The following is a 27,883-nucleotide window of genomic DNA, read 5'->3' on the forward strand; positions in this document are numbered from 1 at the left end:
AGCATTTTCGACTGTTTTATTTTTAGCCTTTGACAACTCATTTCAAGAAAAAGTCACCAACATTAGATACTTGTTCACCGATATGAAATTATTAACATTGCAGTTTTCAAATGGGATCTCGGGTACCTCCAGTAAACAGTTAAGGCTCTGGTGAATATTTCATGCTGTGATCTGCATCACATTATCATAAACCATCTGCCTATAACATGGGCAGGAACACAGATGACAGCCGGACCCCTTCACAAAGCCACCCCTGGGCAGCAGCTTTTGTCCCAGACATTCTGGAAACTCCTCGTTGAGGACACTCACTCATGAGGGGCCAGCACCTGGCCCACCTTGCAGCAAAGGAGCACAGGCTGGTGTGCCATCACCTATTTCCCTGGTCTTGAGAGTTACCTCAAAACCCTAGGCTCCCTTCCACATTATCAAGATCTGCCCCCACTGTGGGGGTTCCAAAGAACAGGCTCCTGGGTTTAAATATAATTCCAGAAGAATGCAAATAAGGTGTTTTCGACATCACTGCCTGCCTCCCTGCATCCAGAGTCCAGACCTCCTGGGAAGACCACTCTGAGGAACACCCACCTGAGGTGTGGAAGTCCCAGACTGCTTGCTGACAACTTCCAACCCTCCTGCACAGCCCTGCCCCATACTGTCCGCTGGACTCCGTACAACAGGGTTCTGGAGAAAACACTCACCAGAATGTTCATGGTACTAGTTAAGGCCTCGATGGAATAGCAGTGAGAAATACCAGGTGCCTCGGACACAGTGTGACAGGCACACGACCTGGCCCTGCCCCATCTTTGGTACAAGGAGCCACAAAGCCAAAGCCAATGTGGCCAATGTAACAAAACTCTTCATCTCGTGCTCTAGGTCTGCTGACCTGAAGAACTCCCCACTCAAAACTCAGTCTACAAAAGGAGGTAACAGACACATATCATCACAGTTCCTAAAAACGGGAATATACCAAGAAAAGGAAAACAGAGGGACTCTTTTCTGTTTAAAAAGGCAGAGCTTCCTTTGCTGGTACTTGATCTGCTAGTGCTCACCCGGGGTCATGAGGTTCCCACTGCGGCCCAGGTCACAGCAAATTGACCCCGTGCTTCAGCAGCTTCTGCTTGGCTCTGCCCGGGAGGCTGAAGGCGCCGTCCTGAGGACTGGGGAAGCCGGAGCTGCGTGCGGCTGCTGCCAGCTGCTGGAAGTAGGTCTCCTGGGCAGGATTGGAACAGGCGTACACCGCTGTGGAGGCGTTCCTGGCAGGGGGGGTGGGGGGGGGAATGACTGTTCCGTCCCATGCTGCCTGTGCAGGCCTCTGACCACAGAGACCTCAACAGGTGCATGGCAGTAGCCCAGCAACACTAACAGCCGTAGGGTGCGGCTGCCATGGCTTGGGGTTCAATGTCTGCACTTGAGTTCCAGGCCTTAGTGCCTATAACCATTTCTCTTTCCTTTCGACTCACTGGAGCTGCGACTGTCTAATGGGTGCACATTTTGCTGGTGGAACCCCAACTATGCAAACACTCTCAAGCAGCCTGGCTTATTCACCAGCCTTATGCAGCAGAGGTGCGACCCTATCTGATAGACGAGGCCCTGGCGGCACAGGGCTGGGTGATGCTTCCAGGCTGATGAGCACGGACCGTCTGTGGAGGGCAGCTGGATGAGTGGAAGGAGTGAGGGCAGGGAGCAGGTTTCTAATAGGAAACCTGTCACAGAAGCAGAGGGAGGGATGAGGGTCCACTAGGGAAGAAGTGACTCTGGGGCCAGGCAACCATCTGGTTTCTTGATCCTGCCTGCCTCAGTCTATTTCCCCAAATTTAGAGTTAGGGACCACTAGGGCCCCCTCATTGGGATCTCTGCTTCCAGGTGAGGAGGGAGGAGAATGCCATCCTCCTCTAGCTTCTCCTTCCAGGAGCTCAAGGGGCCAGAAGAGCCCTTCTGGCCTAGGTGTTTTGTGCCACTCACCGGACCAGCAGGATGAGTCATAAGCAAGTCATCACAGCCACGGAGAGAGAGCATCACGGCCTGGTGCTGATCCCTACCCTGTGGCTTCCTAGCTGCGTGCCCCTGGCTAAATTACTCATCCTTTCTCAGTCTCAGCTATAAATTCCACATCTGTAAAATGGATAGGATAATAGTGAATCCCATCCCTGAGATTTTTTAAGAGTCCAAATGAGCAAAATACATATAAATTGTTTAGCACATGGTGAGGGGTTAAGAAATGGTGGCCGTCATTTCTATAACTTTTAAAATAAGCCATGTATCCCAACTCTAAAACCCTCTCCGCCCCAAGGAAAGTGAAATAACAAAGGGAGGGATGCCTGGGAGGCTTAGTCGGGTGAGGATCTGTCTTTAGCTCAGGTCATCATCTCAGGGTCCTGGAATTGAGCACACAAAAGCTCCTTGCTCAGCGGGGAGTCACCTTCTCCCTCTCCCTCTCCTCTCTGCAGCTCCCACTACTTGTGCTCTCTTTTTCAAATAAATAAAATCTTAAAAAAAAAAAAAAAACAATACTGCAGGGCCATTAGTTGGTTGATGGATCACAGGCTGACATTTCACTTATTTCTATCCCTCTCAGGACAGATCCCCACACACCCAACACAAGTGGTTCCCAAACCAGTAACTACGTATTCATCTAGGTCGTTGGCCTGGAGCAGCTCTGACTTAAAGCCAGAGAAGGCACATTTTTTATGGAAAGATATACTGGAATACTAGCTGGAGATGGTCCTGGGCGGCAGAGATGCCTGAAACTCCAGTGTGCAGGGCATTGGCCAAACCCACACCCCTCCCTCTCAACCACTCTGACCACTGCCCCTGAGATGGAAATGTGCAGAAAAGAATGTGCACTTCAGAGTCAGAGAGAGTCGGGTTCAAATCCTCACTCTGCCACTTACTCAGAATGTGATGCTGGGACGAGTTGCTTATCCTGTTTGTGCCTCAATATCCTTGTTTGTACAATGAGGACAAAGAAATGCACTTGTCCAAATCATTCCAAGGACTAAGCAGCACAGCACACCCTCCCCTCCTGACCCTCTAACTTGCCTTATTTTCTCCTACTGGTTTCGAAAGAGAAGCATGTAGGGAGAAAAAGTAGAATTCAGTTGGTTAAATACTACAAAGTACAATACTAATTTATAGATCTGTGCCTACTGATGTAGAGATGCTTAGGATATACAGTAAAGTGAAAAAAGGAACTTGTAAAACAATATATTAGTGTGATCCTGTTTTCTAGAAGAAAAATGATTAAAGTGACTAAAATACTAGCAATCTCTATTTTCTAACCAAAAAAGAAAACCCCACAACAACAAAACCTGGAGTTAGAGACACCAGACTATTACTGTGGGAATCTTTTGGGTGTGTGATGGGCGAGGGGAGGCACATATTTTACCTCATGGTTTCATGCCAATCTGTTTCTGTGATCACATGACCCAAGTGAGTGGACAACAGCAGCACTCGGGCATCACCTCTGGCCAGGGTCAGAGGCCCTTTGTCCCATGGGAGGAGGTGGTGGTGGGCAGGCAGGGGAGTGGATAAAAGGAGGCCCTAAGGACAATCACTGGAGTATGAATACGGCTGTGGCCCGGGCCCCTGGGACAGGACTTCAGGAGTAACCCTGGGGAACACTCACCTGACTGTCATCTCATACAGAGCAGGCAGCCGGGCAAAGTCTGTGTGCATGAGGCTGACGGCCTGGAGGAAGCGGCGGTCCTGGGGGGTGGCCACCTGTGGCAGGTTTGCTTCCAGAAGAGGACACAGAAGTTGTGGGTGGTGGACTCCTCCCCCGCTCCCTCACCCCCACCCCAGCACTATAAACTGGGAGCTGTGTGGCTCGGGGCCATGAATGTGGGCGCCCATGGTGCTGGGCCCCTCCAGCTGCCACGAGGCAACAGACCACACTGTCCCTGAGAATTAGCAACACCAGGTTTCTGCCCATGGATAGCAAAATTTCGAGGCAGACCTGATCACAGATATTTGAACATGTGTGTGCTTCTCTCAAAATGTTGGAGAAACAACCAAAAAAAGACAAATGAGTAAGGAAGTGTTTGCCAGACGAATTCTAAACTCAGTGGGAGCTGGCTCCCAGCGTGAAAGCAGCATCCTAACTGCAGTCCACAACTCTGGGCACAGCACCAACCCTGGGGGCGCTGGCCCTGAGTCCTCCCCGCAACGCATGTTTAGGAGGCGCCTAGGCCCCACGCTCCTCTCCTTACCGGTCAGCACATTCTGGATGCGGTCATAATGCGTGAAGTTGTACGTCCTGCTGGGAATGGCAGCTGCATCCTTGGGCAGCGTCTCCTTCAGGTGGACCTCCAGCCCATTCAGGGATGCCAGGCTACTGTGGTACTGCAAAGGGAGGGTCGGGGGGCAGAGTTAACTTCAGCAGACAGGACACTTAGGTAATAATGACCCTAAGGATATCCATGTGTTCACTTGATGAAGCAAAAAGGATTCTGACTGGTGTTTTTACCTGTTTTTAGAGAAGTACTAACTCCTGCTCTTATGCTTTTTTTTTTTTTTAAAGATTTACTTGTTTGAGAGAAAGCATGAACATGGGGTTGGGGGCTTGGGGGACAGAGGGAGAGAGAATCTCAAGCAGGCTCTATACCCAGTGCAGAGCCCAACATGGGGCTCAATCTCACCACTCTGACATCATGACCTGCGCTGAAATTGGACGCTTAACCAACTGAGCCACCCAGACACCCCTCTTGCCTTTAGGTTCCAATGCTTTCCTAAAATGTAGAAAGATCAGAAGATAGAGGCGAACAGAAAAGTTGAGAAGGAAGAAAGTGACGAAAAGTGGCCCATAATCTCACCATGCAGGCACAGCCACTGCTGGCACCCTGGTACATCCTCTGACCATGACTCTCCCACCCAGGCTGCACATTTTCACAGCACTGGCAGGGCCTCTCACCTGGGCCTGTGCTCAGAAGTCCCCCACTGTCTGGAATGAGTTCATCTCTCTGGTGCATCTAGAATGGTACTGGCCTTGCACCATTCTTGGAGGGACTGAGAAGCATGGGTCAGATGGATTTCTGTGCTCTGTGGTTCAGCAGAGGAATCCAGTTGAGCAAAGCTGTCTGGGAGGGGAGGCCCAAGCACCTGTATATTCAGACCACCCCCCCCAGGACGAGTCATGTGCAGGCACAGCTGAGGACACTGGACTATACCTTTTTTGTATGATGCTTTGTTTTAGAGAATAAAAATGGGACCTGGGGGAAAACCTTTCTATCAAGAGTCAAGAAAATGAAAATTATCATCAAATAAGAGGAAGTTTTTAATAAGCACTCAGGACTTGTCTGTGGATTATTATCCAACAAACCTGTAAAAAAAATAAGTGCACATGAAAAGAACAGAGATGCAAACAGCGGGCTTCTGAGGTCTGTGTCCTGAAGCTGAAGTGTTATTTCTGGTAGCGAACTGAGCTGACCTTAGTTCTGTCTAGGTGTCTCAGAAGCAAGAGATCTGCACACATGCTTTCACTACACGTGTTCATCTTTACATCCCCAGTGCCAAGTGGGTGCCAGGCCCTTAGTAGGTGCTCATAAAACATCTACACAACGAACAGATGAAGGAGCATATCCAATGCCAAGCACATTCCCCTATGGGTTACTTGGTTTAAATTGAGGTATACACAAAGAGTCAATGGACCTATGCCTGGAGAAGACAAGCACAGTATCTCCAGGTCAGACCACCAGTATGACGGAACCAACACGAAACTTCACTGATGCTAATGAGCCTCCTATCTGAACAGATGCCCGGGTGCACATGCCCGTACAATCCTTCACCAAGAAATCAAACCACAACCTCACTGAAAGTTTTCTGGGCCTTAGGAACTCGTTAACAGGCATCCCTCCCATCTTGAGCTGGTGCCCAAAGGAAGGGATGATGGGGACAGAGAGTGAGGCAGGCAAAAACCCAAGTTTCCCCTATAGGCACCAAACTCTGCTTCTGGAATCTTCTGCCTAACTTCTACTCAAGATAAAGTCACTTAAGCATAAATACACACAACCACAAGACATTATGCCAGATAATACGGAGACAAGTTTTTACTGGTAACTAATGATTTCAACTATATGAGGGGTTACTGAACCAATGGCCTGTAGGCCAAATCCAGCGAGTTGCCTGTTTTCATATAGCCTGAGAGCTAAGAACGGTTTTCATAGTTTTATATGGTTGGGGAAAAAAAAAATCAAAAGAATCATATGGTAACATATGGAAATTATACGAAGTTCCAATTTCTGCATCCATAAGTAAAGCATCACTGGAACACAGCCACTACGTTTATTTACGTATTATCTACGGTTGTTATTGTACTACCACAGCAGAGCTGAGTAATTGTACAAAGCTGAAAATAGGTGCTAGATGTTCCTTTCCCTTAAAAGTTTGCCAACCCCTGACATAACACTAGCACCCACATGATCCTCACAACAGCCCTAGGAGACATGATTTCTAATCATGGGCCTAATTCCTGGATCCTCCAGTTTCTAGTCAGTAGTAAAGCAAGTGGCTTGAATGTCAGTGTGGGCCATGAGGTGCAGAAGAAATGATGCAGTAACACACCTTCACCCAAAGCACTAGTTTCATGGGTGAGGGGTGCACGTTCATGAAGTGCTTTACACTAATTCCCTGGCACTAACCTCAGGCCTCGTATACTGTACACTGACAGCTCAAAGTCCTACTGTGCCAATCAATCATTGATCTGATCCCGGTCTTTGAAGGTCAGTTGAGATTATCTTGGGTTTTGAGCAGCAAATTATCACTGGCTCTATGCTGCCCCCTGGTGTGAGCATATGTTTTCTCTGAACCCCTGGCAACCTCTCCTGGCTGCTCCCCACCCCTCCACCCCCTGACCCCCACAACCATCCCCCCAGCGCCCCACCCCAACCCTCAACAAGCATGAAGAGGTGGCAGTTCACCCACTGAAAGACAAGATGGCAAATGACATGGGGGTCCCTTGGTGGTGTGTAATATGATCAAGGAGCACTTTCAAAGGGGTGTGCTCACAGTTATATCTGAACTGTGGTTTACTATTCTGCAGGGGACTTGCTTTTCTTGACAGCAGCAGAGGGTCTGGAGGGAAATCTGATCAAGTATTTTGTATGCAGGTCCAGGACAAAAAGGCGATAAAAGATCTCTCCCTAGGAACACCTGGGTGGCTCAGTGGTTGAGCATCTGCCTTTGGCTCAGGGCGTGATCATGGAGTCCAGGGATGGAGTCCCACATGGAGCCTGCTTCTCCCTCACCTATGCCTCTGCCTCTCTTTCTCTCTCTCTGTCTCTCATGATTAAATAAATAAAATCCTTAAAAAAAAAAAAAAAAAGATCTCTCCCCATTATAAAACAGACAGACTTCGGGCCTGACAGATAAAGCCCACTCTCAAATCAGCAAACTGATCAAAGTCAGTTACTTCTCACTCTTTTTAGAGGTTTCGTGGCACTGCTCTTTCTCCTGGGGCCCACCTCACACCAAACCCTCCTTTGCATGACAGCCCACGGAGGCCAGAGGCCGCTGTCCCGATAGGGTTGAGCCGGGGTGTGAGAAACCGAGTCTGATCACTCCCAGGTCAGCTCAGTGGGGGAGCAAACAAACGGGGGTGGGGTAGGGTTGGGGTGGGGTGGGGGTAGGAACGGGGAGATGAAATGGCAGAAATAGCAGACAGCAAGGCTTTAGCAGCCACTGAATGCAGAATACATTTTATTTCCTTCCTCAGGAGCAGCCTATGCTATTTTTTCATTTTCTTTTTTGGGGGCAGGGTGGGGGGTAGCTAAAGATCTATCCACTTCATTGCTTCCAAATCCTGGGTCTTCAAAATAACCTGTCTGCTGCTTGGCACAAAGCAGAGGAGGCCACGAATACCAAGGCATCGTCAGGGAGAGACGACACACATAGCACCGTACCCCCATGTTGTGTTGGTAGCGGAAGGGGGTGGGTAAGTCCCTTGCAGCAGCGGTGAAGGAGGGTGCAGGAAGCAACTGAACCACCATGGGGTGCCGCGCGGTCTGTGGAAAAGGGAGATAAGCCAGGCAAGCCAGCAGAGGAGCAGCCTCTGGCCTCAAGGCTCCACGCTGGGAAAGCTGCCTGCCCTCCTCTTCAGTGCCCCAAGGTGACTGGCTCGCTTCCCAAGGGTCAGGAGCCCTGCAAGCTAATAAGATCGCCTTAGAATAATACAGATTTAAGAACAGAAACAAAGCAAGCCCCAGGACACCATTTGCCCAGCAGCTATTTCAACCTGCTGTTCTTCCTACTACCACTTCCCTGCCAACCAGGCGAGGCTGTTACTATAGCAACTGGAGCTCCAGCGTGGGCCTAGGCTCTGAGAAGGTCAGCTCACTGCTCTATGTGCTTGAAGAGGAACTTTCTGGAGCCCGTTAGCATTTCAAATGTCCTAGGCCCACTAGGAAGGAGCTTCATATCACCAAGGTTCACGGGAGGAAAACTGTGGCCTTTCAGAATACTCCCCACCTGGGTTGTGATAGAGGCAGAGTACTGACTCCAACCGACACAGCCTACAGCTGCCCAGGCTAGGAAGTGAGGCCATCGGTGGTGGTAGTGGTGGCAGCGGCAGCACAACCCTTGCTGTGTTGCCTGTCTTCACCTGTGTGATGCTGCTCTGCACCTTAAGGCTGGGCCTGTGAGCAACCTGACACTGCTGAAGGGAAAACCGAAGTATCCCAGACTTCACTTTGGGAAGATGGAAGAAGCAGGGGAAGAACCACAGAACTGGACTCAGAAGTCTCTGCCTGCAGCACCGTGCTCTGCACTGGATTCACCAACCCCCACCAAACCCAGGGCGTAGGTGCTATTCCGTCATCCCTACTGTGTAAAGCAGGTGGGGATGACCCATGAGGTCAGGCAGCCCTGCACACTGCTGCAAGGGGAACCCCCTCCCTGCCTGTCCCCGCTCCCAGGAGGCAGGTGTGCATACACTCACCACCTCCTCAATGGCTGCATCGTCGCCCAGCAGCAGCTCCTCGGCCAGCAGGGACAGCACCAGACCATTAACACTGTGGGTGTAGAGGTTCATTGGCACAAGGCCCACACGGGATGCTGGCGTTGACCCAGGGTCACTTCTGTCTGCAGAAGTACCATCGTCCTGAGACCCTGCCAGGTCTGAGCCTCCGGGTGCTGAGGAGCTGTCATGAACCCCAATACACTGCTCCACGCCCTGTTTCCCCACGGAAAGCATGGTGCCTCTCTGCCTCCAGTCTAAGCAAGGCCATGACCGAGGCCTGTTTGTCCTTCTGGGGAGGTGGTCTTTCCTGGGAGAGGCATCTTGGCTGCTATCTCCTGGAAGGTTGTCATGCTGTTCCACAGCTCCATTCTGGATGAGCATCTCAGGAGTAGACAGAGAGAGGAGGCTGCTGGTGGCTATGCCCACAGGCAGCGGGTCAGGTGGCTCAGGTTCCCGGTCACCAGAGTCCCTGACAGATTCCTCAAAGCCAGGACTATCACCATCTGGGGTGCCCATACTCAAGAGGGCAAAATCACCTGAGGATGTTTCTGTTTCCTGAGCTTCTGGAATGTGGATTGCAGACAGGTCTGGTTCCTCTTCCTCCCAGGGCAGACGAGGTTCCTTTGCTAGGGAGCTGCCAAGACCAGGACCCTCGTCCCTGGAAGGATGGTGCGGTTTTGCAGGCATAATGTTCTCCAGATCACAACCAGACAAGTGCCCGTTCTCCCCCTTGCCATCTGGCCATGCTACGTCAGGACACGCAAACTCAGGAGTGGTTGCCAACATCCAAGCCATGGGCTCCATGTGTCCAATGGCATTTTCTGTTGGGGCAGCTGTGCTCCAAGTGTGTGGAGGCTGCTGGGCTGAGCACTCCTGGAGTCTGGTGGGTGGTGCAGCAGGGCTGACAAACAAGGCAGATGTGAGGAAGGGGTGCCGGGCCAAGTGCAGGGCAAGTGCCCGTCCCTGGAGGACACTAAAGAACTGCTTCCCTAAAAAGCAGGGCCACTGGTGACAAATGGGTGCCCGAGGCCACAGAGCCTAAGAGTCCTTAGTGGTCTAACCACAGGAGTAAAAGTAAGGCAACGTCTGGCCCTCAAGTGCTACCAGGTCCCCTGCTGAAGATGGCAGGGCCTGCATGAGAGCCACCCCCACCTGCAAGTCTGCTCGGAGTTAAGCCCTCTACTAGATGCTAATACATACACTATTTCCAATTTTGACACGGAGCCCACGAAGTAAGTTATCATTGGGTCCCTTTTACAGATGAAAACCCTAAGGCTCAGGCAGGGAATGGACTTGCCCAAGGTCACACAGCCGATAAGCAACAGGCGGGGGACTTGAAGCCTATACCCATCTCACCATGCCAGCCACCTGTTATCTACATGCTCAAGTCCCAGATGCCCCTTCCACCACAATGTGTGCAGACAATGGAATATGGGAGGCTGGGATGTCCAGGGGCTTGTCTGGATAGACCACATGAGGGAGTCCCTTCAGCATCGTGTAAGAAGACACTCCTGTGGCTCCTTACCTAGCTGCCTGCTCCCTTGGGAATTCATGGAGGCTGATGGCCTCTTCTTCGGTCAGGAACACAGGCATGATCCGGACATTTGGGGGTAGTGCCGCTCCTAGAATCACAAAGCAACATGGACAGGGCTCTGCCCTGGGCCAGGGAAGACAGAGGGGAACTGTTCTCAGGGTGATGCATCTGAATCACACGCTGGCTCAGACAGCTGCGCTCTGACACGCTCCTCAGTCCAGAACAAAAGACACAAAACCGCAGCTACAGTTTCTGTGCCCAGCAAGGAAGGAGCCCTCATGAGCAACTTTACTCCTCCCTGCAGAGAAAGGTGACTTTTGGGGGAAGAAAATCGAGCAGCACTTAAAAAAAAAAAAAAAAAAAAAAAAAAAAGATAAAAGCTGGAAAAAGAAAAGAAAAGAAACCACTTCCAACTGACAACAGGGATCTGCCCTAACTTAGGCTTCAAAATAAAACAAAATAACCCAGGACGCCTGGGTGGCTCAGCGGTTTGGTGCCTGCCTTCAGCTCAGGGCATGATCCTGAACACCCGGGATCAAGTCCCACATCAGGCTCCCTATATGGAGCCTGCTTCTCCCTCTGCCTGTGTCTCTGCCTCTCTCTCTTTCTGTGTCTCTCATGAATAAATAAAATCTTAAAAAAAAAAAAAAAAACACACACACACACACAAAATAACCCTCTTAGAGATGCCTCCACATCTTGCAGAAGGTCTTTCTGGCCGCTGTCATTTATCTCAGCCCCTCCTAACCAGAATCCCCTGGACCTAGTTTGAGCAGTCTGGTAACAATGAGTTAGGAAGCATCTGAAAACAAGGCTTTAAAAGGTACGTCTAAAACCATGAGCCTATGATCAGGATTCTGGTGGGTAACTTCATTCTGAAAGCTCTAGTCTATTCTCTTAATCTACAAGCAGATGAAAGAACTCGTGGGACTGCTTGGCCTTCCTCTGACTTGTGTAGGGGACAGGCAGCATAAAAAAGACTGCATTCTCAAGATATAGTGATGCACCTTGCCACTTACCATTTTCCTGCAGGGCACCCCCTCCTGCAGGTCTTCTCTGCGAATAAATACACACAGAAGTTGGTGTCGGGTTTCTCCTCCTGACCAAATCATCAGGACTGTGCTGTGCCATCTGTTCATAAAACTTAGCCAGGCCCAGAATTCTGGCCCTGACCACATGCCAGCAACAAAGCAGATGGAACAGAAACTCCCCCAAGCTGCTTGCTCACCACCGTGGCCAGGGTCAGGCGAGAACCTGCGCCCTACACAGGCAGCAGCTCTCCCCAAACACACATTAGGCTTCACGCTCTGATTTGTTTCCCTCGTCTGGGAATGAAAATGAGGATTCCTGTTACCTTTTACGCCTTTGGAGAACTCATCTGTCACAATATACCAGCACCTGCCACAGCCCTGGCACACACATTCCAGCACAACAAATATGTGAACGTCCAGTGACCCTCATGATAAAGCATCTGACCTAAACCAAAGGCTACACTAGATCTCTCTGGTTTATTCTGACTCACAATCGAAGTGACAAACCTAATTTTCTCTAAAATTAGGAATTTTCTCGAAAGAGCTTTCCAGACATTTCCACCAAAGGTTCCAAAATAATGCACCAAAACAAAACAAAACAAAATACAAAAACTCTTCTAGCCAGCATGGCTTTCACTCCTATGAAATGATGTGGTCAGGGATGCCTGGGTGGCTCCGTGGGTTAAGTGTCTGCCTTTGGTTCAGGTCATCATCACCTAAGGGTTCTGGGGTAAGCCCTGCATCAGGCTCCCTGCTCAGGGGGGAGTCCGCTTCTCCCTCTTCCTCTAATCCCTCTCTCTACTTATGCATGTGCGCGCACTCTCTATCTCAAATAAATAAATAAAATCTAAAAAAAGGAAAAAAGAAATGATGTGGCATTCTTCTTTTAGTGGCTTTGTAAAAAACTCATGTTTTAAGTTATATAATTTTATTCGAGACAAAAACTTCCCCCTCCCCACAAAAATCCATAAAATTTCCTCACCACAAGCTAATAGTGTTAATCTTACACATATTTTCCTTTAAGTTTATGCATTTTTTTAAATAATAGTTTGAGATCACATTACATAGCTTTTGTTGTTGTTGTTTGGTTTTGGTTTTTTTTTGCTTAAAAATTCTTTATTTTTTCTGCTCTGGACAAAGCACCCCAGTCAGGTGGGTGGGCTTTACAATACCTGGTCCCGAGGTACAGCTGGATGAATTAGGACCTTGGCCGTGAGGGAGGGTGGGAGCTGGGTGCTAACAATCCTAGGTCACAGGAATAAGAACACCGTGAGACAAAATACATCACAGGACTCTGAAATGGAAAGATTGCTAACACCCTAACTGGCAAGGATCCTGGGGACATAGATGGCGGGAGTTTCAACTGGCAAAACCCTTTATGGAGGGCACTCTGGCCATTCCTACCGAACTTCAAAATGTCCCAACATTCTGACCGGCCTTGTACCAAGATGCACGCTAGAGAGTACTGATTATAGACAAAAAAGGCAAAATCAGGGATCCCTGGGTGGCGCAGCGGTTTGGCGCCTGCCTTTGGCCCAGGCGCGATCCTGGAGACCCGGGATCGAATCCCACATCGGGCTCCCGGTGCATGGAGCCTGCTTCTCCCTCTGCCTGTGTCTCTGCCTCTCTCTCTCTCTCTCTCTCTGTGACTATCATAAAAAAAAAAAAAAAAAAAAAAAAAAAAAGGCAAAATCATTATAGCAATGGGTAAACCACCCAAATGTCCATCGAACAGAGAGTAGTTAAGTCAATTGTGGCACGATTGTGAATAAAAAAGAAAGGCACCAAAAAAAAAAAAAAAGAAAGAAAGAAAGAAAGGCACCAGGGTCCGTTCTGTGCTGATAGCCACTGGGAAGTAGGGCCTGTGCTAGGTCCTTCTACGTTTGCCCTTTCATTTGGTTCTTTTCCAGTAGAGAAAACTCAGCAAGGACCTGCCCAAGGTCACAGGGCCAGGAAGGTGAGACCAGGACTGGAAACCCAGCCCATCAGGCCCACAGAGCTTCTCTGCTCACATATTCATCCAGTATTCAAAAAGCTCTGGATACAAGCAGCAGCCCTCCATGACGAGGAGAGCCTCAGACCACAAATGATCCCTCGGGCTCCCTCCAATGCCATCCAACTACATAAAGAGGTATGCTGAGATCTCAGAGACCAGCCAAAGGACAGATGCAGTCAGGAGGCAGGCAGGAGCTGGAACAGAAGCAGGTAAGGCTGCTTTGCAGCTATGCAGGGCTGGCCGTAGCAAGAGCCCTGGGGCCCCAGGCAGCAGGAGGGCCACAGCAAGCTTCCACACCCCTCTACCTCCAGTGCTGGCTGCTGACAACCTGGGGCATTCTGCATTAGGATTTTGTAGACTGCTAGCTATAAGGCATGCCCCATGCTGAGACTTACGTGGATTTCTCTAAAACTGCCTTATATTCCAAGCTCTTTTCTGGACACAATTTCCAATTTCCCAGCTTCACTGTAAGACATGGATGTACCCTAAGTCAAATCTAAACTATCTGATATTTGCCAAAACAGCTCTCTTGGAACTGGCCAGAGATAGAGCTCTCCACTCACGAACCGGAGGTGGCTGGGATGGTCAGTTCTGTGGCAGGGGGATTGGGTGCAGGAAAGGGTCTGGTATTACTCACAGTCCCTTATAGAGGATGCAGCCAGCTAGAATGTGAGGCGAGCGCTGGCAGGTCTGCAGAATGAGGGCTGCCTTCAGCAACAATAGTGGCTCCACCTGGGCAGGGCAAGAAGCACACCCACAGATGAGCGGGCAAAGGTGGGAAGAGGAGGGGGCTTTATAGAACAGATGAACAGGTCATAGGCCAAAACCAGGGAAAAGGAGAAGGTGCCACATGGTAACATCTATGTCACGTCTGGGGTCTACATTCTACCTCTATACTCAGAACTGCGGATGATGCAAAATGCAATTCTTGGAACAGGGCAGCTTCTGCAGAAGTGGAAAGGTACAGCCAATATGGCATGTGGCCACTCACAGGGGCAAGGCAGGTCTCCCCTCAGGAGACCCTGACTCAATGCTGAGACCAGGAGGCAGCAGAGAGGAGAAAGGTAAAGCCACATACCCCAATCCTCTCCCTTCCCTCTGGAGCACAAGCCCCACTGCCAAAGAGCTGGCTTTGTGTCCTGCCAGACCCCATAATTCTGCCCTGTAACATAAAATGAAAGCATCCTGGTCTCTTGCTCAGGGAAATAATCCTCAGCCCACAGTCCTTGTAAGGAGTCAGTTGCCTGGTAGTCCCTAAAAATACCAGAAAAGGATCTGCACCTGGTCAAGAGTCACCAGCAGTAACTAAAAGCCTCTTCCTTTTTCCTGCTGGCAGCTAGAACCTGCAAGCGCCACACCAACAGAGCAAGCTTTGGAGATGATGCTGCTCTTTCACATCCTCGAGACAATGCCCAGTCCCAGCCAACCAGCCATTCTGAAAGGGGCCAAATTTAAAAATTTCTTCCAACAGGAGCCAGAAAAACCTGTCCCCATTTCTAGCCGGAGTCATGCTCTGTGAAGGCAGAGTCACAACACCACATCCATTTTGAAAGGACCCTCTTAACTACTACGGTGAGACGTGACCCAGACATCTCTTCAGGTGCTTGGGGTGCAGGTGGTCAGCTCTTTAGGGGGCAAGGCCTCACGTCTCCCTTTGGCCCTTCACAACGCAACTGTGATGTTCACCAAGGTCAAGGCCACGGAGTAACAGGCAGTTCAGGTGGTCAGGCTAGCCCTATAAGCAGCCTGTACATCCCTGAATGCCAGTGGCCAATGGAATGGGCTCTGGGACAAAATGCTCCCAAGTTCTCCCTCCCAGAGAGAGAAACTTTGTTTTTAAAATGTTACCACTGGGCATTTTTGGTGTTGAGAATACAAGTCAATCGTGTAACATCCATATCAAGAGAGACGGGGACCTTCAGATGCCAGAATTCCACACTTCTGGGGCACTAGCAAAATAACACCACCCTTTACTGAGTATTTACTCTGTGCCATTTTAGGCACTGTCTTCTTGTGTTGTCAAAACGGTTCTGGGAGCAGCGGGCACTGGGACAGCAGTCTGTGGGTAAGGGAAGGGTTCTCTGAGGAGACTTGGTCTGTCCATGCTCATACAGCTGGCCAATGGCAGCATGGAAACAGAGGGCAGGTCTTCATAACTATCCTGACTGGGGAATGACACTCTAGTTCCTTCTCCAGATGTACAGGCCATTTAAGGAGAAAAAGAGAAACGTCCAGGAGCTCTATCCCTTTACATGAAATGGGTAAGGGGATGAAGGGATTACTTTAGTTCGGTCCAGGTTCCAGAGGGAACTGAATATCTTGTGCAGATCACTGGTGTTCCTCAGAATCTGGTCAATGAAGGCGTCCCACTCGGCACGCAGGTCTTCCTGAGAACGGTTCTAAAACGGGAACCATCTGAGGTTAGCGAGACATACCCTTTGGGAAGGCTCCCTACTACTACAAAAATCATTCCTCACACAGGAAACTGGCCAGAGGCAGGGCCTGCCGTAAACCTCCTATGCACATGAGACCCCACCTCCTGCCCCAAGGACTCACCTACCACAGACCCAGCACCCGTGGGTGGCACCCTGCTCTTTCCAACCATCTGTCCAGGGTGGAGGACATGGGGACAGACATGCACGGTGGACATGACCTCCCCCACTGAGGCACAAAGGCATCTGAGAGGAGTTCCCAGGCCCCTTGACCTTGTTAGTGGACATGATGTATTTACACGAAGACTAACAGCCCCAAAGTAATGCTATGTTCTGGCGATACTGGGTTTGCTGAAGGGGGTCGCAGAAGACCGCTTACCACAATCTTCATACCTTATAAGCCAGAGCAACGGGCCCATTGTAAAAATTAAAGACTCCAACAAGCTGATCCAGAAATTGCTCGCAGCTATGGTCAGGGAGCCCCACATCACACCCTAGTACCTGGGAAGATGGAAACCAGAAGACAGGCATTTTTCTTTGCTTTGAGTCCAAGCCTGGAGGTCTGGCACCCAGGGCTCTATAGAGCTAGAATCCATAGCCCATCCAAACTGATAGGTCAGCCCCTGGCCTTCACCATCTACTCCAGTGCAGCTGGTCCCCAACAGAACAAGTACTTTTTTTCTATCTATTTATGCTGTCCCACCTGGCATGGCCTCCTTTCCCCTGTCCATTTGTTCAGGGCTTGTCCATCCTCTCGGAGCCTGCTGCAGATTCTAGCACCTTCCTGGTGCCTATTCTGATCACCTTAATCAGTACTGACCTCTTTTCTGACCCCTTACATCTTCAGGACTGTTATCTGGGCACTGGATATTTTATGTGGGGTTCATTACAAACGCTGGACAGGACTCCGACTCCAACTTCATCTCCCCAGCTGGATCAAGTGTTTCGGGAAGGGAACTGACTGAATCATCACCCTGTTCTAAAGCTCCAGAGTGCTGTTGTGGGGCTTAGCTCCACAGAAGAGAAACCTGTGCTTGGCCAAAAAGTAATCTGGCTATATGTTTAAAGAGCCTTGGGATCCCTGGGTGGCGCAGCGGTTTGGCGCCTGCCTTTGGCCCAGGGCGTGATCCTGGAGACCCGGGATCGAATCCCACGTCGGGCTCCCGGTGCATGGAGCCTGCTTCTCCCTCTGCCTGTGTCTCTGCCTCTCTCTCTCTCTCTGACTATCATACATAAATAAAAAAATTAAAAAAAAAAAAAAAAGAGCCTGGAAAAATTTTGTATTCTTTGATTCAGTGATTCAACCTCTAGGAAACTTTCCTAAGGAAATCACCAGAAACTTAAAGAAATAAACCAACCCTGATGGAAAACAAATAAATTCCCTCTGAATGTAAGCTCCACCAAGGCCAGGATCCTTGTTTTGTTCACTGATGTCATCCAAGGGTTAACCATACGGTGAGTGCTTACTTCTTCCCTGATTGATCTATAGATTGAATGCAACTCTAATCATAAACCTGCCAGCTTTTCTTCAGAAACTGACACGCTAAAAAAAAAAAAAAAAAAAAAAAAAAAAAGAAACTGACATGCTGATTCCATGAGAGAAACACAAAGGACCTAAATTAGCCAAAGCTGTCTTGGAAAAGCATAAAGATTTTTGTCCTCCAGCTTAGACTATCTGATTTCAAGACAGTGCAGTACTTCTATGAGATTCTCCAATAGATCAATGCAAAAGAATAGAGCCCGGAAACAAACCCCCCACTACAGCAGTCACCTGATCATCAAGAGAAGAGCCAAAGGAATCCAAGCAGAAGATTTTTTTCAACCATGGCACCGGAGCCACTGGATATCCATAGGGGAAAAGGTGACCTTTGACCTCTATGTCACATCATGCACAAATATTAATCCAAGGTGGGTTACAGACCTAAGTTTATTTTTATTATTTTTTTAAGATTTATTTATTCATTCATGAGACACACAGAGAAAGAGGCAGAGCTATAGTCAGAGGGAGAAGCAGACTCCTTGCAGGGATCCCGACGTGGGACTCGATCCCGGATCCTGGGATCACGCCCTGAGCCGAAGGCAGATGCTCAACTACTGAGCCACCCAGGCATCCCCAGACTTAAGTTTTTTTTTTTTAAGATTGATTGATTGATTTATTTATTCATGATAGACAGAGAGACACACAGAGAGAGGCAGAGACACAGGCAGAGGGAGAAGCAGACTCCATGCCGGGAACCCAAGGCGGGACTCGATCCCTGGTCTCCAGGATCGCACCCTGGGCCAAAGGCAGGTGCTAAACCGCTGAGCCACCCAGGGATCCCCCCTAGACTTAAGTTTAAAAGTGGAAACTATAAAGCTGACCAAAAAAATTGGAGAATGTCTTCTCCAACAGGGTAGGGAATGGTTTCAGACAGGATACAGAAGGCAATAACCACAAAGGATAAAATTGCTAAGTTAGACTTCATTAAAATTAAAACATTCTGGGGGTGCCTGTGACTCCTGATCTCCAGGTTGTGAGTTTGAGCCCCACGATGGGTGTAGAGATTACTTAAATGAATAAACTTAAAAAAATTAAAATGTTCTTCTCTTCAAAAGACATCATTAAGAAAACTGACGGGCACACCACAAACTGGGAGAAAATGCCTTTAAAGTATGTATCTAACAAACAGCTGATATATATAAAGAACTCAGACTCCGTAAAGAAAGAAAACCCAATTTAAAAAATAGGCAAAAAAGCTTTGGACAGACACTTCTCAAAGGGAGATATATCAGTGCCCATAGTATCATTAGTCACTAAGGAAATGTAAATGCAAACCACAATAAGATATTACTACACACCCAGCAGAATGGCTCAAATTGAACAGACTGACAGCATGCATTGACAAGGACACGGAATAACCAATTCTCACACACACATGGTTAGTATGAGTGTAAAATGGTGCAACTGCTTTGGGAAAAAGTCTGGCAGTTTCTTAGAAATTCAACATACATCTACCCTGTGACCTAGATATTTACCCACGAGAAATGAAGTCATAACCACAAGAAGACTCAGATAGGAATGTTCCTAGGGGCCTTATTCTTAATTGCCCTTCACTAGACATGGCTCACAGTTCTAGAAAAAGGAAAGTTAAGTAGACCTATCCAGACAATGGACATTCAGACAAAGCTGTTGAACAGTAAAAAGGAATGAACTGCTGATCCATGCCCAACAGGCTCACAGTATACAAAAGCAGCCCACAGAGAGGAATATGATACATACTATTTCACTCCTGTGACTTCTAGAACAGGCGAAACTTACCTGTGGAGGGAAAAAATGAGAAAACAACGGTTGCTTGGGGCTTGGGGTGAGAATTAACTGGACGTCAGGGAGCTGCCCGGAGTGATGCTAACATTCTGCGTCTTGATGGGATTTGTGTCAGAGAGTCATTTGTCCAAACTTGTTCAGGGTGCACTCAAGATTTTTATGTGTTTCAGTGTATGTAACTTTACCCCCTCCCATGCCTCTGCAAAAATCACAAAGCACTACTGAACTCTACTTAATGTTATGCACAATGAGGTACTGGGGTGGCAGGAGGAGTATATTAGTGTGTGCAATTTTGGCAAGTGTTCAAATAAAACCTGGATTGCCAAAAGATGAGGGGATAGATGGACAGATGTGCTAAGACTACTGTGGTAAATAATGTATATGATAAAATGGTACCTGTAGAATCTGGAAGTGTTGTGAAGAAGATGAGTGTTCACTGTAAAATTCCTTCAACGGTTTGCCATGTGAGAAAAGTGTCATAATACGATGCTGGCAGGCATACATGCAAAGCTGAATATACCACCTCATACTCAAACATCCTTTCACCTCGGAAATCAGTTTTAAGTGAGTGTAGGCATAGGACAATAAGACCCTAGTGTGGGGCAGCTACAGTGGCTTAGTGGTTTAGTGCTGCCCTCAGCCCAGGGTGTGATCCTGGAGACCCAGGATCGAGTCCCATGTTGGGCTCCCTGTGTGGAGCCTGCTTCTCCCTCTGCCTGTGTCTCTACCTCTCTCTCTCTCTCTGTCGCTCATGAATAAATAAATAAAATCTTTAAAAAAAAATACCCTAGTGTGTATGGTACCATCAGCTGTAAAGAAATGGTTTTATCATTTTTTAATGGTTCTTTGAAATCCAACATCTATATATCAATGTTTCCGAATTTCTGGGCCAACTGCCCTGTAAACGTGGGGAGTACAGAGGAGAAAAGACGGAGAATGAAAACCTGATCTACATCACAGAGCAAGGAGAGTTTCTGCAGGCTGGCTGAAGTTCCTCAAAGGCAATGAGAAAGCAGCCACATGCAATGCAGGACAGGTTAGAAATGTTCTTGAGGGTACCTGGATAGCTCAGTTGATTAAGCGCTTGCCTTCGGCTCAGGTCATGATCCCAGCCAGGGTCCTGGGATCGAGCCCCGCATCGGGCTCCCTGCTCATGCTCTCTCTCTGTCACACACACTCTCTCTCTCAAATAAATAAATACAATCTTAAAAAAAAGAAAGGAAGAAAGAAAGAAAGGTTTTGGAGAACATTCAGTTACAGTGGCACCTACAGACAGGCAGTGTGATGATAATGCACGTAGCCCCTATGGGTGTGGAGGGGATCCTAGACTCCAAAGCTCCTTGGCGACACAGCACTCGTCAGCAAGACAGATGGCTCATGGTGGAGGCAACCCTAGGTTCTCCCTAGTAAACTCACCCAAAGGTACTCTCCATCAACCTTGATGGCGAACTTCAGTTTCCGCAGACGAATGAGGGCAGGGGCAGAGGCAGAGAGGTCAGAGATACAGCGCACAACGCCAGCAATCTGTCCACAGAGCAAGTCCTGCTGGTCCAAAAGGGTCTGTGGGGAAGCAGTAAAGACCAGAGGGGAAGCTGAAACTGTTGAACTCGAATGGCATTCCTTAGAGCAGGGCTGAAGCTGTAGTAGACTACGGCTGGCAGGCCAGATCTGGGCTGTTACCTGCTTTCAGATGGCCTGGGAGCTAAGCATGATTTTCCTATTTAAGGGTGGTAATACCAATGACAAAGGAGAATGTGTGATGTAGACCTTCCATGGCTTACAAGGCATCAGTATTCACTCCTAGGCCCTTGTCAGGCCTAGTGTGTGGTCCCCTACCTGGGAGGACAGAACTGCCACAAAACATTCACAGCTGAGTGCACATGATGCCTGGGCAGAACTATGTTTTTGTTCCTAGGACTAGAGGCCTGATGTGGGCTGCACCAGGAGCCCTTGGTCCCTGTTCAGATTCCCTGAAGAGTGGCCAGAGCAGCTCAGATAAATCCCAACTACCCAAGTGGGAGTGTGATCATATGAGTGAATACACAGACCTCCTAATTGGTCTCAGCATTGACTCAACTGTGGGGCAGCCAGACATTGTGTCATGCAACAGAAAATCTACACACCCATCAGGAAGAAGTCTTGCTTAAAAGAACCAAACTTAAACCTAATCAGAGCTCCAGATCTTACTACTCTTGTAAAGGAGTACAGGGGAAGGAAGACTTGAAATGACACTGCCACGAGGAAGTGATCCAGCCAATCCAGAGTGTGGGACCTTCTGACATTCTACTGTGCAAATAGTAGAATAGGCTTCTTTAGTAATTCAGTGGCATAGCCAGGGTGAGGGGGCAAGGGGGAGGTTAGGTGGTAATGAGTTGGTGGGTGAGGAGTGTTACACAACAAAAGAGACTTAAAACACAAAAGAATCAAATGGAATATGTGGACCTTGTTTGGATCTTGACTAGGAAGGTGGGTGGTGGGGAAGGAAGGGGGGGGGATGGAAGGAAGGAGCAAGGTCTGATTAAGTAGCCTCTAAGACAGAAAGGCAAATTTTGAATACAGATAGTATCACATGACACTAAGGAATTATTGTCACTAGTTAACTGGTTCGTGAGGGTTCATGATACTCTCCTCTCTGCTTTTGTATAGTTTGAATAAAAGTGTTTTAGGGGCACCTGGGTGGCTAAGTCAGTTGAGCATCTGACTCTTGGTTTTGGCTCAGGTCATCATCTCAGGATTGCGGACAGAGCCTCAAGTAGGATTCTAAACTCAGTGGAGAGTCTGTTTGAGATTCTCTCTTTGCCCCTCCCCGAAATTATCCATGCACATACTTTCTCTCTCTAAAATAAATCTTTTTTTTTTAAAGATTTTATTTATTTATTCATGAGAGACACAGAGAGAGAGAGAGAGAGAAAGAGAGAGAGAGAGAAACAGAGACATAGGCAGAAGGAGAAGCAGACTCCATGCAGGGAGCCTGATGTGGGACTTGATCCCGGGTCTCCAGGATCATGTCCTGGGCTGAAGGCAGGCGCCAAACCACTGAGCCACCCAAGAATCCCCAATAAATCTTTTTTTTTTTAATTTATTTTTTATTGGTGTTCAATTTGCCAACATATAGAATAACATCCAGTGCTCATCCCATCAAGTGCCCCCCTCAGTGCCCGTCACCCAGTCACCTCCACCCCCCGCCCACCTCCCTTTCTACCACCCCTACTTTGTTTCCCAGAGTTGGGAGTCTCTCATGTTCTGTCTCCCTTTCTGATATTTCCCACTCATTTTTTCTCCTTTCCCCTTTATTCCCCTTCGTTACCTTTTATATTCCCCAAATGAATGAGACCATATAATGTCTGTCCTTCTCCGATTGACTTATTTCACTCAGCATAATACCCTCCAGCTCCATCCACGTTGAAGCAAATGGTGGGTATTTGTCATTTCTAATGGCTGAATAATATTCCCCCAATAAATCTTTTTTTAAAGAAAAGTGTTTTAAATGAGCCGATCAAAACTTGGGAGCAAGGGGAAGCAGACAGAAAATTAGGATGTTCACAGAGAGCTAGAGAGGATGGAGTGTAGAGCTGTCTGGCAATTTCAAGACCAGAACAACAAAAATAATACAACTAAGAATAAGAGAGCAGAAATGTCAAATGCCTGGGTTATGCAAAGATAACTGTCCCAATGTCAATGCTATACTTTTGAAAAGCCACCACTCTGAGGCAGTAGGATCCCCACCGAACAGTAACACGCTGTGGGGCTTACCTGAGGAGGATAGAAATAACAAATGCCAGCTCTCGTTGGATCCCCTTCTTCCTTTACCTTTGAACTATCATAAAGGAAAAAGTAATTCCACCTGGCAAGAGAACAGAATAGAGCCATGTTTCCTTTCATCCAGTGATCAAGGCATTTTAAAACACAGCTTCCTCAGGACGCCTGGGTGGCTCAGCAGTTGAGTGTCTGCCTTCGGCTCAGGGCGTGATCCTGGAGTCCTGGGATGGAGTCCCACATCGGGCTGCCTGCATGGAGCCTGCTTCTGTCTCTGCCTCTCTCTGTGTCTCTCATGAATAAATAAATATCTTTAAAAAACAAACAAACAAACAAAAAACCACAGCTTCCTCTTTTCCAGAGTGAGAAGGTCTCCTTACTTAGTATTTGAGAAGTCTTCTGGTGGCCTCAGAGGAGAAAGAACCCAGTAGCTACAAATAGATAATAAAAACCATTTCATGAGTGCTGTCCAGTCAAACTAAAAATATGCCTCTATCCAGCTGTCAGACTGGCCAGAAAGACCAACGAGTAGCCAGAGGAGAGACAGAGCACCCAGTGGCATCTCTTGTTTGAGACACGGACCCTTAACTATACAACCATATATACTGTCTTTTCAGGCTTGGATAATAAAATTAGTTAGGGATGTCTTAGCTGCGCACCTCACAACTGGGGGACACAATGATCTCTGGAAATATTCCTTGGACATTCCCTCTGGAAATATTCCTTGGACATTCCCAATTCCCTTGGACCATAAATTCATGCATTTGTTCAATGAACAGTAAATGAGGCCCGACAGTGTGCTCTCCCTCTACCGGCCTTGGGGCCAAGGCGATAGCAGGGAGACAATAAACATACAGTTTTAATGCAGGATAGAGTCTATAATGGGAAAATGGGGCTCAAGAGAGTTCACAGCAGAGCCCTGAACCCCTCTCTGCCTGGCAAAACCCTAACAGTATGTAAGTACAACTCTGATATAACCCCTCATTAAATTTCTGATTTCCTCCTCCGAGATAAATCTCTCTTCTCAATTTCCATAATCCTCCATTCTTTGCTAAGGACTCTCACAGTCGACTCTGCCATGTAACCACAATTAACCTGTTTAAAACTACAAAGCAGGGGGATCCCTGGGTGGCGCAGCAGTTTGGCGTCTGCCTTTGGCCCAGGGCGCCATCCTGGAGACCCGGGATCGAATCCCACGTTGGGCTCCCTGAGTGCAGCCTGCTTCTCCCTCTGCCTGTGTCTCTGCCTCTTTCTCTCTCTCCCTGGAGCTGGACCCGGGTTTTACCTCTCTGAAAGCACACTCATCAGGCTAGAGTATAAGGAGGAGGAGCTGTGACCGCTCTGTCACGTGTGCTTCTTCCTGGATCTACACCCTCCCCCTGCCACTCTCTCTGGCTCCCACCTTCTCTTCCTGATGACAAGTGGGAACTCTGTTTCTTTTTTTTTTTTTTTTTTTTTTTTTTTTTTTTTTAAATTTTTATTTATTTATGATAGTCACAGAGAGAGAGAGAGAGGCAGAGACACAGGCAGAGGGAGAAGCAGGCTCCATGCACCGGGAGCCTGACGTGGGATTCGATTCCGGGTCTCCAGGATCGCGCCCTGGGCCAAAGGCAGGCGCTAAACCACTGCGCCACCCAGGGATCCCTATTTCTAGTGCAGTCTGCTTTTCTGAGTTCCAGGACCACGTGTGCAGCTGGCTGCAGGGCAAGTCAAGATCAAAGCCCTCAAAAATGTGTCAAACTCCAATCAGAAACCTCACTGCCAGGCCCCACTTACCCTCTCCTATGTTCTCTGAGTGAAAGCACCCTCACTCAGGCACACAATAGAAAACCAGGGGACACTTTGGTGGCTCAGCTGTTGAGCATCTGCCTTTGGCCCAGGGCGTAATCCTGGAGTCCCAGGATCGAGTCCCGCATTGGGCTCCCTGCATGGAGCCTGCTTCTCCCTCTGCCTGTGTCTCTGCCTCTTTCTCTGTGTTTCTCATGAATAAGTAAGTAAAATCTTTAAAAACAAAACAAAACAAAACAAAAAAACATGCCTTTTGCTTTCATTTCCCAAGGAATGTTTGCTGAAGCAAATGAGAAGAGAGGCTTAACCCATTTGGAGTTGAGAAGGGAATGGAGTTTCAGGCAGACGTTGTGTAATACCCTTCAAGAGGTGGACTGGCCAAACCTCTTCTAGTGGTGAAGCTCCACACTGCAGCCATTTCTCATCTCTTACCAACAAAGGCTACAAAGGCTACTGTCATCAAAGCCGGCTGTGTGACCCGGCCATGGCCATTTTTTCTGCGGTCTACCAGCAATGCTCAAGTTACTCAAACACTGCACGGTGACAATCTGGCAGCTCATGAGAGAAATGGCTCACATGCTTGATTTGCCTGCTCCGAGAACAAAAGTGCCTTTTTCCCCCGCCCCTCCCCTTAATGAAATCAAGACAGCCTGGCTGGGGATTTGCAGTTAATCCAAAACATGGGTCCAGAAGCCTGGCAGGAAGTAAGCCACACAGGCCTTGCTACTCACCAGGAGGCTGACGTCGGCTCTGTTGAAGTAGTGGTGGCCATTTACTTGCCTGTCGCCCTCATTCTATTTATTTGGAGTTTTGTGTCTGGTAGCAGTCCTTGCGCCCCAGCGGCCACCGTTCCTCTGTGTCCCCGATCCAGGAAATCCAGACGTGAAAGGTTGAAATGTTTTCCACGAAACTGCCACCTGCTTGGTGATCATTCAGCATGAAAGTGCTACTTGCTTCCCCACAGGCTCGTCAGTGCCATGAATGCTTCCACACCTCTTAGAAGTCTGGCAGAGAGTATATAATAAAGCAAGAGAATTCTCCCATAAAAGTAAAATCCACTAAGCTGGTTTCAGGAGGATCAGCATTCTGGCTCCCTGCAGAACGACCTCTCCAAAAACCTCCCAGCCAGGAAAGCCCAACAGGGGAGAAGCATGCCGGAGGCGGTGTTCTGAAGAGATTTCTAGTTTGTCTGGTTCAAAGCTGCTCTGAAGATTCTTGTAAATGTTGTGAAGCTTCCCGTTCAAACACCAGTGCCTTGGTCCTAAAATAAACACAAGGAATAGATTATTTCAGAAACCCATGAGAGAGCATGTGACCCATCAGGGTCAGGCAAGTGGTATCCTTCAAAGAGAACCAAAAAAAAAAAAAAAAAAAAAGGCTGCAGCAGGACTTGAGAGTAAGTTCCTCAGTTTCTCTCAACAGCTATGCCTCACAGAACATAAAATTAAGTAGCCGGTGTGAAAAAACTCTGGGTGCCAACCACAACTATACAAATAAGGCCGTTGCTGCAGTAATAATGGAACTCAAAATAAGGAACTGTCACCTTGACAGCTCCAAAGTGGGCTGAACATGCATTCCAGAGCTGGGCAAGTTTTCAAAACAAGCTTATCGAGTGGCTTTCAAACTGCAAAAGAACAGAAGACTGAGTATCATGGAATTTCACAGTCAGAAGGGGCGCTGGTTTATTACTTCTCTCTTGCACTGTTCAAAAATGACTGGTTTCAGGGCAGCCCGGGTGGCTCAGCGGTTCAGCACCTGCCTTCAGCCCAGGGCGTGCTCCTGGAGACCCGGGATCGAGTCCCGCGTGGGGCTCCCTGCGTGGAGCCTGCTTCTCCCTCTGCCTGTGTCTCTGCCTCTCTCTCTGTGTGTCTCATGAATACATAAGTAAAAAATCTTTAAAAAAAAGAATTACTGGTTTCTGGCTTGCTCCCTGCAGGGACGCAGGCAGCTCACAAGGTACAACCTGCCTCCCCAGGAAGGCGGCCCGCTGGCCTGGGTGACACTGCACGAGGACTAAACAGGGCTGAGCTCTTCCACAAGAGCAGCCCTTGTCCCTTGGGAACTGCCGTGGCTCTGTGCAAGCTTGAGGTCCCAGACCCAGGGTTTCAAATGCTCGAGGCCCACCTGTCACCCTCCAGGGGCGACAACAGCTCTTTAAGGCTCTTTGCCTGGAGAGAAGTACCCAGGGCGGACTCCCCCGACTCTCTGGGGCTTGTAAAATGTCCACGTTTCCAAGGCTTGAGGCCCCCAGCGGAGGGTCTCCCTGCGGACGGGCCGGGGGCCGGCGGAATCGAGGGCAGCAGCCTGCGACCCCCTCGCCCTCCTTCCCAGACGACTGGGCCCTACGCTGCCAGGCTCCCCGCTCTTGCCTCTGAACGGCCCCGAGGAGCCTGGTGATGCCGGGGCGGGCGGGCAGGCGCCGGAACGCGGCCAGAGAAGGCTCCGGCGGCCCGGGAAGGCGCAGCAACAGCCGGCCGCGGCCGCAGGGCCTGCGGCAGGAAGGTGGTGGGTGCAGGGAGCGGCCTCGGCGAGCAGCCGGCCAGGGAGAGCGGCGCTAACGGCGGCCCCGGGAGCTGGCCCAGGGCACGGGCTCCGGGGCCGGGGGCCTGCGAGCAGAGGTGCGGGCGGCGGGGCCGGCGGGGCCCAGCGGCGCGGTCGGCCGGGTCCCGCCCCTCGGCGGCCGCGCCCCGCCCCCGCCGGGCCCGCCCGACAGCCCGCGGCTCGGGCCCCGCAGGGTGGGCGCCAGCGGCCCCGCCCGGTACCTACGCGCGCGCCGGAGTCGCCCCGGAGTCGCCCCGGGATCCCGCGCCGCCCCCGCCTGCCGCCCCCTGAAATCCCCGGGCGCGGGCGCGCGGCGATGACGTCGGGCGTCGCGCCGGTGACGTCAGGAGGCCATGGCGGCGGCGGCGGCGGCGGAGGAGGAGGCGCCGGGGTCCTGGCGGGCGGCAGCCCCGCGGAAGAGAAGGCGCTCGGCCGCGCGGCGTCCGCGGGGGAGGGAGGCGGCGGCGCTGGGCCGGGAGACCCAGACCGAGGCGGACCGCGCAGTCGTGCTTCGTCGCCTCCAGGAGGCCGCGTGAGTGCGGGGGGGCGGGGGG

The 27,883-nt window shown here is 49.5% G+C and overlaps 2 protein-coding genes across 22 annotated transcripts in view; one reads left to right on the forward strand and one right to left on the reverse strand.

Annotated features, from left to right (window-relative positions):
* Window position 1: 1 nt before the first annotated feature.
* HPS4 (HPS4 biogenesis of lysosomal organelles complex 3 subunit 2) lies at window positions 2-27,670 on the reverse strand. 18 transcript variants are annotated; one of them, XM_072803031.1, is made up of 16 exons: window positions 27,555-27,670; window positions 25,520-26,049; window positions 22,998-23,088; window positions 20,661-20,804; window positions 19,200-19,238; window positions 16,334-16,441; window positions 15,791-15,907; window positions 14,146-14,240; window positions 12,685-12,757; window positions 11,501-11,537; window positions 10,473-10,569; window positions 8,927-9,848; window positions 7,893-7,994; window positions 4,206-4,338; window positions 3,623-3,731; window positions 2-1,207 (listed from the first exon to the last, which is right to left on the reverse strand). In XM_072803031.1, the coding sequence occupies exons 2-16, from the start codon at window positions 25,558-25,560 to the stop codon at window positions 1,102-1,104; spliced, it is 2,214 nt and encodes a 737-aa protein (XP_072659132.1). In that variant the 5' UTR covers window positions 25,561-26,049; window positions 27,555-27,670; the 3' UTR covers window positions 2-1,101. The 18 variants fall into 18 exon arrangements, with proteins under 18 accessions (XP_072659132.1, XP_072659139.1, XP_072659127.1 ...); XM_072803038.1 differs by having other exon boundaries at window positions 2-1,250; window positions 8,927-9,605; window positions 27,555-27,669; XM_072803026.1 differs by having other exon boundaries at window positions 2-1,250; window positions 27,555-27,669.
* SRRD (SRR1 domain containing) overlaps window positions 27,668-27,883 on the forward strand; it is a 31,861-nt gene continuing 31,645 nt past the window's right edge. For all 4 annotated transcript variants that reach the window (XR_012019406.1, XR_012019407.1, XM_072803047.1 and 1 more), the window contains exon 1: window positions 27,668-27,861. Coding sequence is in view for 2 of the 4 variants with exons in the window: in XM_072803047.1 (XP_072659148.1) it covers window positions 27,683-27,861 (179 nt within the window). In the remaining 2 variants the exon portion in view is untranslated. The remainder of the gene's footprint in view (window positions 27,862-27,883) is intronic.

This window comes from Canis lupus, chromosome 27, assembly GCF_048164855.1.
Source record: "Canis lupus baileyi chromosome 27, mCanLup2.hap1, whole genome shotgun sequence".
In the NCBI taxonomy this organism is placed as follows: Eukaryota; Metazoa; Chordata; class Mammalia; order Carnivora; family Canidae; genus Canis; species Canis lupus.

Excerpts from the sequence above, each read along its gene's own strand:
- HPS4 (XM_072803026.1), bottom strand. The coding sequence starts at position 25,560 with ATGGCCACCACTACTTCAACAGAGCCGACGTCAGCCTCCTG. Across the intron at positions 20,805-22,997 it reads GTTATTTCTATCCTCCTCAG|ACCCTTTTGGACCAGCAGGA; the intron begins GTAAGCCCCACA and ends GCTTCCCCACAG. Across the intron at positions 4,339-7,892 it reads GCTACCAACACAACATGGGG|TACCACAGTAGCCTGGCATC; the intron begins GTACGGTGCTAT and ends CTCCCTTTGCAG.